Here is a 14,957-nt window from a genome sequence, read left to right as displayed (position 1 = left end):
TAAGAATAACAATTATGGTTCTTTTATTGAGAACAACACCCAAGTTCAAATACACTGCACTTCAACCCCAAATACGAGAATATGTTACATGCTGAAACTGACGTGTGGAAAATGCAGGGCTGCCTAATGTTCAATTTGAACTCAGCAACAGAAAGCATCCTCTTGGGTTGTGCTCTGTTTCCCAATTCACCTCGCAATTGTGACTCTGTTTCCCAATTCACCTTGCCATTGTAAGCAATCAAAACAGAAGGCGGTGCTATCATGATGTTCAGCCTTGGAGTGAGCCATCAGCGTTGGCCAGTTATTCAGCTGCTGCTGAACGGCAACAACAAGTTCTTGAGAGTATAAACCAATAAATTTGCAAACACACGTGTGCCCACGTTCCTCCCTCCCCTCCCCCACACCACAGAGAGCTGCACAATATCCCCATTCCCCTCAAATATTACAATCTACAGTTGGAACCACCACATTCTAGGAAGGCTCCACAGCACCAAATCATCCGTGGGAAGCTCAGTCACGACCGACAAAAACTCCTATTTCTTAGGCAGTGTCTGCTGCTCAAGTCCGAGAAAGGAACACGAATGCCAAGTCCCACTTCCAAGCAAATCCTCATACATATAAATGGAAAAGAGGAGCAACAAGGAGAAACCCTTGCAGAAGTGAAACCAAATGCCACCCACCTCCAGCATAATCCAACCCATGTGGACAGTACTTATTAAACACCTTCAACAGCCATGCTTTGAACAACACAGTGGACAAAACGAGGATAAAAGCAGACACGAACAGTCCTCAGAAGGCCAGCACTGTCACATCACACACCTGTAGCTTTTTACCTTTCCCCCATGTCAGTACATGGCCAAGAAGTGCAGACGTCATCCTACTCACTCCACTTCATAATTTAATATCACAACTCTAGAGAAAAGCAGAATCGGTCTTTCAAAAAAATCAAAGTATCATTCCGAAAATAAATAATTTTGAAAAAGGCACACTCAAGTCCCTTCAGGGATTAAGCCTGGAGAAATCATAATTGGTTAAAACGTGGTTTTTGTTCTTTTCAATCTACTTTTTTTCATTTCTTTGATTCACTGTCCTCTTCCGTAAGATAAACAGAACTCAGAAATGCAGTTCATTGGGTCACAAATCAAGCCTTGGTAAACTTTGAAAACTTGAAATCGTATCAAGTATCTTTTCCGAACACAACACTATGAGACTAGATATCAATTACAGGAAAAACACTGTAAGAACTGCAAACACATGGAGGCTAAACAATATGTCACTAAAGAACCAAGAGATCACTGAAGAAATCAAAGAGGAAATCAAAAAATACATAGAGACAAATGACAATGAACACATGATGACCCAAAACCTAAGGGATACAGCAAAAGTAGTTCAAAGAGAGTAGTTTATAGCAATACAATCCTACCGCAAGAAACAAGAAACATCTCAAATAAACAACCTAACCTTACACCTAAAGCAATTAGAGAAAGAAGAACAAAAAAACCCCAAAGTGAGCAGAAGGAAGAAATCATAAAGCTCAGATCAGAAATAAATGAAAAAGAAATGAAGGAAAAAACAGCAAAGATCAATAAAACTAAAAGCTGGTTCTTTGAGAAGATAAACAAAACTGATAAACCATTAGCCAGACTCATCAAGAAAAACGAGGGAGAAGACTCAAATCCACAGAATTAGAAATGAAAAAGGAGAAGTAACAACTGACACTGCAGAAATACAAAGGACCATGAGAGACTACTACAAGCAACTATATGCCAATAAAATGGACAACCTGGAAGAAAAGGACAAATTCTTAGAAACCGCACAACCTTCTGAGACTGAATCAAGAAGAAACAGATAATATAAACAGACCAATCTCATGCACTGAAATTGAAACTGTGATTAAAAATCTTCCAACAAACAAAAGCCCAGGACCAGATGGCTTCACAGGAAAATTCTATCAAACATTTAGAGAAGAGCTAACATCTATCCTTCTCAAACTCTTCCAAAATATAGCAGAGGGAGGAACACTCCCAAACTCATTCTACGAGGCCACCATCACCCTGATACCAAAACCAAAGATGTCACACAAAAAGAAAGCGACAGGCCAATATCACTAATGAACATAGATGCAAAAATCCTCAATAAAACACTAGCAAACAGAATCCAACAGCACATTAAAAGGATCGTACACCATGATCAAGTGGGGTTTATCCCAGGTATGCAAGGGTTCTTCAATATACGCAAATCAATGTGATACACCATATTAAAAAACTGAAGGAGAATAACCATATGATAATCTCAATAGATGCAAAAAAGCTTTCAACAAAATTCAACACCCATTTATTATAAACACTCTCCATAAAGTAGGCATAGAAGGAACTTACCTCAACATAATAAAGGCCATATATGACAAACCCACAGCCAACATCATTCTCAATGGTGGAAAACTGAAACCATTTCCTCTAAGATCAAGAACAAGACAAGGTTGCCCACTCTCACTGCTATTATTCAACATAGTTTTGGAAGTTTTTGCCACAGCAATCAGAGAAGAAAAAGAAATAAAATGAAACCAAATTGGAAAAGAAGAAGTAAAACTGTCAACTGTTTGCAGATGACATGATATTATACATAGAGAATCCTAAAGATGCTACCAGAAAACTACTAGAGCTCATTAATGAATCTGGTAAAGTAGCAGGATACAAAATTAATGCACAGAAATCTCTTACATTCCTATACACTAATGATGAAAAATCTGAAAGAGAAATTAAGGAAACACTCCCATTTACCACTGCAACAAAAGAATAAAATACCTAGGAATAAACCTATCGAAGGAGACAACAGACCTGTATGCAGAAAACTATAAGACATTAATGAAAGAAATTAAAGATGATACCAACAGATGGAGAGATATAGCATGTTCTTGGATTGGAAGAATCAACATTGTGAAAATGACTATACTACTCAAAGCAATCTACAGATTCAATGCAATCCCTATCAAACTACCAAATCATTTCTCACAGAAGTAGAACAAAAAATTTCACAATATGTATGGAAACACAAAAGACACTGAACAGCCAAAGCAATCTTGAGAAATAAAAACAGAGCTGGAGGAATCAGGCTCCCTGACTTCAGACTATACTACAAAGCTACAGTAATCAAGACAGTATGGTACTGGCACAAAAACATAAATATAGATCAATGGAAAAGGACAGAAAGCCCAGAGATAAACCCATGCACATATGGTCACCTTATCTTTGATAAAGGAGGCAAGAATATACAGTGGAGAAAAGACAGCCTCTTCAATAAGTGGTGCTGGGAAAACTGGACAGCTACGAGTAAAAGAATGAAATTAGAACACTTCCTAACACCATACACAAAAATAAATTCAAAATGGATTAAAGACCTAAATGTAAGGCCTGACACTATAAAACTCTTAGAGGAAAACATAGGAAGAACACTCTTTGACATAAATCACAGCAAGATCCTTTTTGATCCATCTCCTAGAGAAATGGAAATAAAATCAAAAATAAACAGATGGGACTTAATGAAACTTCAAAGCTTTTGCACAGCAAAGGAAACCATAAAAAAGACGAAAAGTCAACCCTCAGAATGGGAGAAAATATTTGCAAACAAAGAAACTGACAAAGGATTAATCTCCAAAATAGACAAGCAGCTCATGCAACTCAATATAAAAAAAAAAACAACCCAATCCAAAAATGGGCTGAAGATCTAAACAGACATTTCTCCAAAGAAGATATACAGATGGCCAACAAACACATGAAAGAATGCTCAACATCATTAATCATTAGAGAAATGCAAATCAAAACTACAATGAGATATCACCTCACACCAGTCAGAATGGCCGTCATCAAAATATCTACAAACAGGGCTTCCCTGGTGGCGCAGTGGCTGAGAGTCCGCCTGCCGATGCAGGGGACACGGGTTTGTGCCACGGTCCGGGAAGAGCCCACATGCCGCGGAGCGGCTGGGCCCGGGAGCCATGGCCGCTGAACCTGAGTGTCCGGAGCCTGTGCTCCACAACGGGAGAGGCCACAACAGTGAGAGGCCCGCGTACCGCAAAACAGAAAAAAACAAAAAAAACAAACATAAAAAATCTACAAATAGTAAATGCTGGAGAGGGTGTGGAGAAAAGAGAACCCTCCTGCACTGTTGGTGGGAATGTAAATTGATACAGCCACTATGGAGAACAGTATGGAGGTTCCTTAAAAAACTAAAACTAGAACTACTATATGACCCAGCAATCCCACTACTGGGCATATACCCTCAGAAAACCGTAATTCAAAAAAAGACATGTACCACAATGTTCATTGCAGCTCTATTTACAATACCCAGGACATGGAAGCAAACTAAGTGTCCATCAACAGATGAATGGATAAAGAAGATGTGGCACATATATACAACAGAATATTACTCAGCCATAAAAAGAAACGAAATTGAGTTATTTGTAGTGAGATGCATGGACCTAGAGTCTGTCATACAGAGTGAAGTAAGTCAGAAAGAGAAAAATACCGTATGCTAATATGTATATAGAATCTAATAAATAAATAAATAAATAGTTCTGAAGAACCTAGGGGCAGGACAGGAATAAAGATGCAGACGTAGAGAATGGGGAGGTGGAAGGGTAAGCTGGGACGAAGTGAGAGAGTGGCATGGACATATATACACTACCAAATGTAAAATAGATAGCTAGTGGGAAGCAGCCGTGTAGCACAGGGAGATCAGCTCGGTGCTTTGTGACCACCTAGGGGAGTGGGATAGGGAGGGTGGGAGGGAGGGAGACACTAGAGGGAGGAGATATGGGGTTAGATGTATACATACAGCTGATTCATTTTGTTATACAGCAGAAACTAACACACCGTTGTAAAGTAATTATACACTAAGAAAGATGTTTAAAAAAAGCATGCAGTTCAATCTGATTCTTGATTTTCATAAAGTTCATTTCCACCTAAATTTATCTAGGAGAACATTCATTTTCACATAATAAAAAAGCCCAAGAGCAATAATAAATTTGGTAAGACAAGCCATTTTCAATAAAAGCCACATAGGACACAGCTAAAGAGAGAAAAAGGGGACACACACACACACACACACAAACACACACACACACACACATCCCTAAAAAGAAAATATATTTAGAGAATTCTTCTTCAACTGCTATGGTACCCAATTTAGATGCAGTTTATAGCCAACCAGAAGAACTATCAGTGAGCAGTAAGACACAACAGTAAGCAGTCAGAAACATCAGTTAGCAATAAGACACCAGAGTAAGCAGTAAAGTCACACCAGGGAGAACATTTCTTAGCAATTACCACATGTCTTAATGCAGAAAGGAAGAAAGAAAAACTTCACTCAACTAGGATTGGAACCCTATTAAAACGACCTCTCTCACAGCTCAAGAGCCACTCCTGCTATGACAGGAGGGGTGTGAGGACTGCCAGCACAGCCATGGATCAGGAAAAGGACAAAAAAAAGCCATAAAGGGTTGACCATGAGCTATAGGACTAGGAACTTAAGTGCTTGTCCTTCTTTTTGGCACCCTAAGCTATAGACCTGGCAAATAAAAAAAAAAATATGTGGGTTATTTGACAAGATATAAAGGACCCTCCAACCTCTGGGGGAAATAAAGGAGGATGCCCGCATTCTTCATTCCACATCTATAGCCACTGTGGCTAACGCAGTGTCTGGGCAGGGAATGCATATGCACCCACACGCACAGAGGGACAAGTTTTTTGTTTTCTAACACACAGGTCAGCCAAAGAAACAGACCCTCAGTCATAAAGAACTTCCTTATTAGACAGGATATTAAATAGTCCAGGAAACTGGCAGCTCTTTGGGGAACATCTAAGAAAATGGTTGCACATTTTTTCTAGGCTCACCCGTTTGGGATGATTTTATAAGTGGAAGCAAGAAAGAAGGAGCAAACACAATGTCTTCTCTACTTGGCACGAGGAGGTCTTCAGCTGAGCTCAGCAACAAAGCCTCACCCCATCCCAAATGCTTAAAGTCACAAAACCTGTGTGAAACCACGTCTCTGAGATGCTGAGAAGAGTAAATAAAATCACGTGCCTCCAAGGCTCTGGAACTGTACTGGTATTTACTGAGTGCTTGCTAGTTGGAAGGAAGGAGAGGAAACTAACAACTTTTTATCTGTGTCACAATCCATTTCTAGTCTGTCTCTTTCTCAATCGCCTCAATCCTACCCACCTTCAAAGTTTACCTTCTGACTATGTCAGAAGCCTTCCACAGTCACCCCTGCTTAGAGCGACCATAATTGGTGTTATTCTAAGCATGTGTATTATTTTACTAATTGGCCAAGTAAAACTCCCGAAGGTATGGAGTGTGTCACACACGACAGACGCAAACGAGTAAGAATGAGGTTAATTATCAAAGGCATAACTTTAAATTTGCTCCCTTTTTCCCAAAAGGAAACAAAATAAAATACTCTGGTTCTATAAATATCAGTAAAAACACAGTACCAGTGGCACCTCTAAAGGAGGCCTAGTCAGAGCCAATGACTTTCAGAATGTGCTCGGAGATATATGTTAGCCAAGTAAACTAGCTCCATACACAGGGCTGGGATCCCACTTGAAATAAGTAGCCACCACCTGCCTTCCATTTCATTCCACAGTTTTGTACCCTGAGACTTGGAGCTCAGGCACCAAGTCTCCCTGTGAGCCTGGCACACAAACCAGACAGTCAGAGGCAGCTAGATCCCTTATCAGGAAGAGAATGACAGCAGACATGTTGACACAGGCCCTACAGGACAGAGGCGCTGGGAGGCAGCAGTGCTAGAGGCAGAGCAATCTTCACCAACCCCCCCACCCATATAGGGTCCTGCAGAGCTGCCGTGAAATCAGACAGGACCTTCTCAACAGCATCTCCTACTGGGAACAGGGGTGGAGGAGTGGAGGCTGGAGAGGCATGGGTTCCATTTATTAATCAGTAGCTCAACACAGTGGGAGGTTTTCTTGTCTAATTACAGAAGCTGTTGGAAACTGCAAGGGAAGACAGGATTTATGGCCTAGATGACACTGCCTCTGTGTTGTAATTAAAAGTTATTTTTAATACCTGTTTGGTGGAATACTTTGGATTATTAAAAATATATCTTGCAATTTAAAACTTGCTAAAGGGCAAAGAACACAGCAGAAACGTAATACAACAAGCTTGCCTGATGTGAAACAATTAAACGTTTTGACACTGGGAGGTGGGAAAGGAAAAGAATCTCTCTCCTACTTAAGGCTGTGAATTTCCTATAAGAAAGAGGGAAAGAAAAGCCAAAAAGGGCACTCAAGGGCTTCCCTGGTGGCGCAGTGGTTGAGAGTCCGCCTGCCGATGCAGGGGACACAGTGCCCCGGTCCGGGAGGATCCCACATGCCGCGGAGCGGCTGGGCCCATGAGCCATGGCCGCTGAGCCTGCGCGTCCGGAGCCTGCGCTCCGCAGAGGAAGAGGCCACAACAGTGAGAGCCCCACGTACCACAAAAAAAAAAAAAAAAAAAAAAGTAATTCCAGGAGCCCATTATGGGAAATATGCCACGGAGACCACCAGATATTACACATCATGAAGAGACTATAGAAGCATTTGAACGTGTTATTCAAAAATAAATTAAAAATGAGCTTTACAGGGGCCACATCAAGTTTATGGGATTTATATTATGCCAATAAGAACACTGTGCTCCTGTATTCTCTTCCGAGTTCGAAGCAGGCTTTGACTTCATGTCAGGGCATAGAATTGCAGTCCTTACCTGCCACATTAATTTTCTCAAGTGCTACCAAGCTGGGAACAGCTGTGGTGGAGTTGGTCAAGTTCGTCCCTGTGCCATTGATTACGAGGTTGTCCACCTTTGACTCTAACTTGCCAATGCGCTGCAAAATGTTATCCAACAACACAGCAAGAGTCTTCTTCAAATCTGTAAAAGAAAACGTACATAGTTTGAAAATCCTTTGGTCCCCGCACATTTGCCTGGTGTGCACACGCTCACCCTCCCTTTGTTTCTCTCTCTGACATGAAGAACAAAAGGCGGCAAATCAAAAAGTACCACTTGAAGACCTGTCCTAACAAACCACCTCTTAAAGATGACGGAGGCCACATTCAAGTGGCCCAAAGAGTACAAAACAAATCAGTTCGCTCTGTAAGACAACTTTCGTGGTAAGTAACATTAAAATTATTCCTGGCTACTAGGTTGAGAGAGAAAACTCCGTTACTCGGCATCCTACCAAAACACTCTGTTAAATTCTTCCTCGTTCTAGCATGGTGGTTACTGACACACTGAATGACAAGCCCAAAGTGTAGCAAGGCCCTGAAGTAACTTCCGGATCAAGTTCATTGTTAGTTTTTTTAGTGCTGTAGACTCTCGCATGTCCAGATTTTTTGCAAAGTCTTTACTGCTGTTGGTTACATATGGTAATACTTAATAAAAGCTACAGTTCCAGATTCCAGACATGCTGGAGAACCCAGAGTTAACTATAATGCAATTTAGGAAGACACTTAAAATAAAGACCAGATTCATTCATTCATTCGAGACATATTTATTAAACAACTACTATGTGCCAGGCATTGTTCTAGACGCTGGGGCGCTGTTCTTTTCTGGTGCTTACATTTAAGAGTTGATTCTCTTTCTTACGTATCTGGCTGTGGGTTATAGAGAAGTGTTCTTCTCTCTGGATAAATTACAGACACATTATCTTCATGCCTACGTAAGTATTTACTAAGTTTGTATACAAGGTATTCTACACACACAGAGAGAAATTAAGTTAGTCCCCTCTCCTGTGGAAACTCATAATCAAAGAAAGATAGTCTGACTTGTACATGTGATAAAAGCAGGAGGACCACAGGATAGCCATCTAGGTGAACAGAATTCAGACTCGCTTATGAATTGGGAGTGGGCCAGGGGAGTAGGACGTAAGTGGAGGGAACAGGATGCAGAAAAGTCCTGAACTGAGACAAATGGGAAGTTGTCACCTTCTATTCTGCTGGGAACAGAGCACACTAGCGCCGAACAGGTGCTCTGATCCGGCCAGGAAAGAAACACACACTGGATCAATCCACCAATCCCAGAGCACAGCCCATGACCCTCCACCAACAGGCATGCAGGCCTCCTACTTTGCCAGGTCAAGAGAGACACTCATCTGAACAGAAACAAAGGTGTGTGTGTAATTGACATGGAATTTTGCATCCTTGGTGGTTTACAGACGCTTCACCGAAGCTGACTAAAAACTACGAACAGAAACAGAACCCACATCTTCATCCTGAAAGTCTGGTTCTATGTGCTTATTAGCATAATCTCAATCGTTCCACCACACCCAACACCAAACATCAGACTTCTTCACCACGTTAAGATCTGTAGCAGACTGTTCATTCACTCACTCTAACAAACATCTGACCAGGTCTGTTTTTTGCTCTTCAGTGTGTACCTTACCCACAGGTAGTAAGACAAGCTGGCCATAACATTAGAGCAATTGGCTAAAAATATGATTATAACCAAGAAGGTTAGAAGGGAACTAACAGTTCCTGAACGCCTATCACGTGCCATGCACACTTATAAGGAATTCCATTTATCTTCACATTCTCCATGAAGCACGTATGACTTCATTTTACAGAAGAGGAAACTGCGGTTCACAGACAGAAAGTAATATGCTCATGGTTAAAGAGATACAAAAGCGCAACGCAGACTCGACTCAGGTCTGCCTAATTCCCTGACATCTCAGTGTGACCAGCCAGAAGTCGAGAGGCTGAAAAAAGAAACCAAGCATGAAATTCAGTGACTTTCATCCACAGCGTAACGATTAAGGGCTTATTAGACTCTAATCACTTCCTAGGTTTGAGTCGTCTCTCTCCATTTTTGCATCCTTATTTGTACGAGTTGAAAGAATAAGCCTACCTCTTCGGGGTTGTAATGAGGACTTAATGAGTTAATATGTTTTGAACACTGCCTGGCACACAATAAGCACTACATAACTGTCTGTTACATAGATAAATAAAAAATAAAACCTTTGGAAAATGCTCTCATCCTTCCTGGAGAAATCTCTCCCTGAGTGATGCAAAGCTTTACCGTTTTATCCAAAGGGTCATGAGATCATTCTCCTCCAGGGGCTGCAGTCCCACAGTCAGCATGACTCACAGCCTGTCCCTGACACATCATTGGCTGGCGTGGACAGCAGGAGTCAGCCACCGGCTCTGCTCTTACACTGAATCTAAAGCACTGCCCCCTTCTTCAGAGCTCTGAAGATTGCCAGAGGACAGTCACACAGACGGGGGCAATGGTGCCACTCGGGGGCTGTATTCACTGTAAAGAAACCACTCCTCAGATAAATGATATCAATCTCCCCCATCTCCAGCCTCTTTGCCCAGAGCCTGAATTATCAGCCAAGGAGTCCACATGTAAAAATGGCATTTAACTCTTACCAGCAATTGTCATCAGCCAGACGCAGAGGCCCTGACCCTCCAGTTTGGGTTAACTCAGGCTTTCTCAACTTTGACACAATTGACACTTGGGACCAGATAATTCTTTGCCCTGGGGCGGGGGGGGGGGGGGGGGGCGGGGCGGGAGGCAGGGGATGGGAGAGGCTGTCCTATGCATTTAAGGTGTTTGGCAGCATCCCTGGACTCCAGCCATTAAATGACAGTAGCAATCCCCCCATGTGACAATCAGAAATGCCTCCAGACGGCACCCCATTTGAGAACCACTGAATTAAGCACACTCCCCCAACGCTTGTCTTCCCCGCTGCCCTTCTGTGGAGATGTCCAGAGAGAATCCGGACAGAAGGGTTACGGGAGAGGGAATGAAGTGTAAGAACACAGTCACTAAACTGGCATCTGTGTGACTTCCATGGTGGCACCGCTACAACTATGATGGGAACTACAATGAGGGAAGGTGGGAGCGGACAGCAGCCTAGCCCATGCTGCAGGTCTCTTAAGGGCTGGTAACCTTTTGCCCTTTTGTTAAAAGGTAACAGGACTACTGGACAGAGTCCCCAACCCACAATTTTTGGTGATAGTCACTGATGGCACACAGCTTAGGTAGAATACAAAGTTGTCACATCCGTGTTAAGAAGACATTCTTCCTTGATTCTGAAAATACAGTCCATCGGGCTTCCCTGGTGGCGCAGTGGTTGAGAGTCCACCTGCCGATCCAGGGGACACGGGTTTGTGCCCCGGTCCGGGAAGATCCCACGTGCCGCGGAGCAGCTGGGCCCGTGAGCCATGGCCGCTGAGCCTGCGCGTCCGGAGCCTGTGCTCCACAACGGGAGAGGCCGCAACGGTGAGAGGCCCGGGTACCGCAAAAAAAAAAAAAAAAAAAGATACAGTCCATCAATAAATGTGACCCCCTATCTCTTGTTGATCCCCCCTACATAGATGGACCTTTTGTGACTGTGACATGGAACTGCCAGAGATCATTTACATCTGTGCTTATTCCTAATGTAATTCCTTCTCTACCATGGCCGTGTTTCCCCGCCCCCCAGTCCAGAGCAGAGCTGGAACAGCAGGACCACAGAGCAGATTCACTTGCTGCTCCAGAGAAGCCAGCAAAAGACAGGGCGCTAATGAGAAAGGAAGGCGCTAATGAGAAAGGAAGGCGCTAATGAAAAAAGAATTAACCCCAAACTCTCATTCCCACTGACTGCCAGGAATGTCAAGTTTCATCAGTTACATGTTTGAAAATTAATTTTAAAATGACCTTTCCACAGAAAGATAATACGGTTAGGGTAATGACCAAAATACAGTCCATTCATTATGTACAAGGACATTCGAGACAGTGTTAGTTATAAAAGAGAACAGTGCTATTTATTATAGATAAGCAGTGGACACTACCCAAATACCCAACAAAAAGGTTACATCATATGGTGTCCATCTATTCCTAAAATGGAATAAATCGCTAGACTGGAGGCCAGAGAGCAGGTCTGTTCTGTCATCTCTGTTTACTGCCACAAGCTATTGACCTCAGGAGCTCAATAAATGTTTATTGAATGGTTGGATGAAAAAGGAAAAGTGTATGGCCATTAAAAAAATATATAATGGACAGGGAAATAAAATAAAGATGAGTTCAAAAAGCTCTATGTAAAATATTCCAGTTTTTAAAAATGAGCATACACACACATATATATCTGCATTTAAATAAAGGATGGAGAGAAATCAAATTTACCTGGTTTGGGGGTAAAGAGTGTTTTATCTCTTAATTTGTAAGAATGCAAAGCTGGGCTTGGGATCATCTCTGCCCTTGCGCGTTTTACGGACAATATCTTTTATCGTGTGTTGAACAGCTTTGAAACAGTGACTCAAACAGCTGCTGGAACTGAAAATGAATTTTTTTTTTTCCTTTCACATGGGGAGAAAAAAGAAGCCAGCCCAGGAAAAGTGCCTGGAGGGTCCCAGGTTTTCGACAGCCTCATATTCCAGAAGCTCTGAATTTTCTATAAACGTTCACATCATTCTCACAATCACAAAGGCACGAAATGCTACTTGAAAATGCAACCAGTACCGTGTATTCTACCCTCGGAACTCAAGGATACTGGCCACAGGTACCCTGATGTCCCCTCCCCCCTCCCAAGAAGCATCTCAGTCACTGACCCTCACTGCCTCATCTCAGCTGGGTTCTTCAAGCCCCCCCGGTGGACAACTCACCGGCCCCTAAACTCACAAATATGCCCTTCCCCCTGCAGCTGTCACAGGCCGTCCAGGTCACAAAGGGAACAATCATCACCCAGTGAAAGAGCAGCTCAGAGGCACTGACTGCCGTGCTCTCCTGGGTTAGCTGTACGGAATGAAGCTTTGACTTGAACTTGTACCTAGAAGTAAATGCTATTCCTGTGCTGGGGGAAGGCTCCCTAGTATTTCAAGGAACTTCTAGGCAGCAGAATCTGAGAAAGAATCCTATCTAGGCCTGTGGAGGATAGTGAACTGCTTTACGGGATCTGTAAACATCCAGACGGAGTTCTTGGGCTGCTCTCTCCATCTTCCTAACACTTCGCCAGCTGCGTGGAATAGGACTCAAGCCGACTTAGCCCTCTGTGTAGAAAAGGACTCAGGCTCTGAAAGGTCAAGTCCACTGACACCCGTAGTCCCCACTGACTCCAGGACATCTTCCCTGTCGGGAAAGGGCAGCCGTAGCGCAGCCCTCCCTGCTCACTACCCACACCAGAAACTGTGCCCCAGTGGTGCCCACTTCAGAGACGAAGTGAGCTCGGCCACGCCTCACTTATCCCACACCACAAAGGACAAGCTCTATCTTTTGAACGGGAGGAGAATGACAATCACGTGTCCCGTTTCTATGATGCCAAGGTCACTCTGGAGCTAACACACCTTTGGAAAGGGATCCAGGGAAGAGCCGAACAGCACCTCCCTGGAGTTCAGAGCAGCAGGTCTCAAGCCCAGCTGGGGTGGAGCCCAGCATCGGTGCTGGCACCGCAGCCCAGGGGATTCTGGTGCACAAGCCCTGGGTATCTTGTTTCATTAGCAGTGGGTGGTGAGCCTGCCCTCCTCCAGTCCACAGCTTATTTCTTCTCCTGTCTGGTCGTGCCCCGTCCCCTGTAAACCCTAAAAGCAGCTATATACACAGGTTCCTGAAGCCCTGTGTTCAAATGAATAAACAATGTCAGCTCTACATGGACAATTCTGGTTGGGTGGTAACTACTGCGGGTCCGTGTAGGCCAGGGTTAGCGATAACCCATAATAACGAACGCATGTTACTAAGCTAAGTGCTTTGATAAGCTCGGTCACGTGCAATCCTATGAGGTCAACAAGTCTATGAGGTCAGTGATATTATATCCTCTATTGGACAAAAGAGGAGGCAGTCTTTTAAAACATCAGTGACTTGCCCAAGGTCACACATCTAGTAAGGAGACCTTCCACAAGCCACAACTAAACACGCTTCAGCTGCTTTCCAGAAGAAACAACGGTTCCCACGTCAGGATTGTGCATAATAGCTACTTGGAGCCACCTGGACACCAAGTCCATAGGGAATCTCTTCTTGTTTCCTGTCTCACTAAAAACATTACTGTGATTTTCTGTTTGTTTTTTTTTGGCCGCACTCCTTGGGTTGCAGGATCTTAGTTCCCCGACCAGGGATCGAACCTGAGCCCCTTGCACTGGAAGTGCAGAGCCCTAACCACTGGACCGCCAGGGAGTTCCCACTGTGATTTTCAAACTAGCCTCAGCAGTAACTGTACTAGACAGAGTCAGGGTGGAGGGGACACTGCTGCTATTCACTCATGGTTCCTACTATGTGCCAGGCACGTGCTAAGGCCCTGGGGCACAGCAGGGAACAAGAGAGACAGGACTCCCTGCTCTCTGGGGGCTTCCATTCTAATAGGGGAGAGAGATGATAAAGACAGTAACATGATAGGTAGTTTAAGTGTCATGAAGAATGAGAATGAAGTAGGGGTGCGGCCCTACTTCTGATAGGGACCCGAAGGAGAGGAGGGAGGGATCTCTCTGGAGGAAGGGCATGCAGGTGGAGGGAACAGCAAATGCAGAGCTCAGAGGCAGGAAGATGCCCAGCCATTGTCCAAAAGCTGGTGCCAGAAGACAGCTGCACTGCCAGGCAGCATGAGAAGGGTGGACAGCTCTTCAGGGTGGCCGTGAGCTCTGCCCAAGCAGTTCTGGCAGAAAGAGCACCAGGACACCGCTGGGAAGGGGAGGCGCTGCAAGGAAGATGAGGGACCTACTTCAGGGCAGGACTCTGAGGCAAATCCCTTTACACCTGTATCCCCTCCTCCCGCCAGGACCGGAAGCAGTGGTGTGGTGTGCAAGGAAAGGGCTTGAGGACAAAGGGAGTACAAGCAAGAGCCTCCAGTTCCTCCCGGAGACCCAGATTCCGACTGCACTCCCGTCTCAAACACACCCGAGGTCCTCCTCAGACATCCAGACTGGGCTGGGTGTGCCCGTGAACTTGGCCTGGCTCTGACGGGGATGGTGGGCGGGGGTCTTCTACCACAGGATCACTGG

At 44.0% G+C, this 14,957-nt stretch overlaps 1 protein-coding gene across 7 annotated transcripts in view; it reads right to left on the bottom strand.

The window, feature by feature from the left end:
• Nucleotides 1-14,957, bottom strand: part of MGAT5 (alpha-1,6-mannosylglycoprotein 6-beta-N-acetylglucosaminyltransferase) — a 581,503-nt gene that overhangs the window by 198,527 nt on the left and 368,019 nt on the right. For all 7 annotated transcript variants that reach the window (XM_079924992.1, XM_079924993.1, XM_079924998.1 and 4 more), the window contains one exon: nt 7,759-7,923. In XM_079924992.1, the coding sequence (XP_079781118.1) occupies nt 7,759-7,923 (165 nt within the window). The remainder of the gene's footprint in view (nt 1-7,758; nt 7,924-14,957) is intronic.

Source organism: Stenella coeruleoalba, assembly GCF_951394435.1.
Source record: "Stenella coeruleoalba genome assembly, chromosome: 6".
In the NCBI taxonomy this organism is placed as follows: Eukaryota; Metazoa; Chordata; class Mammalia; order Artiodactyla; family Delphinidae; genus Stenella; species Stenella coeruleoalba.
This window is presented reverse-complemented; position numbering and strand designations above follow the sequence as displayed.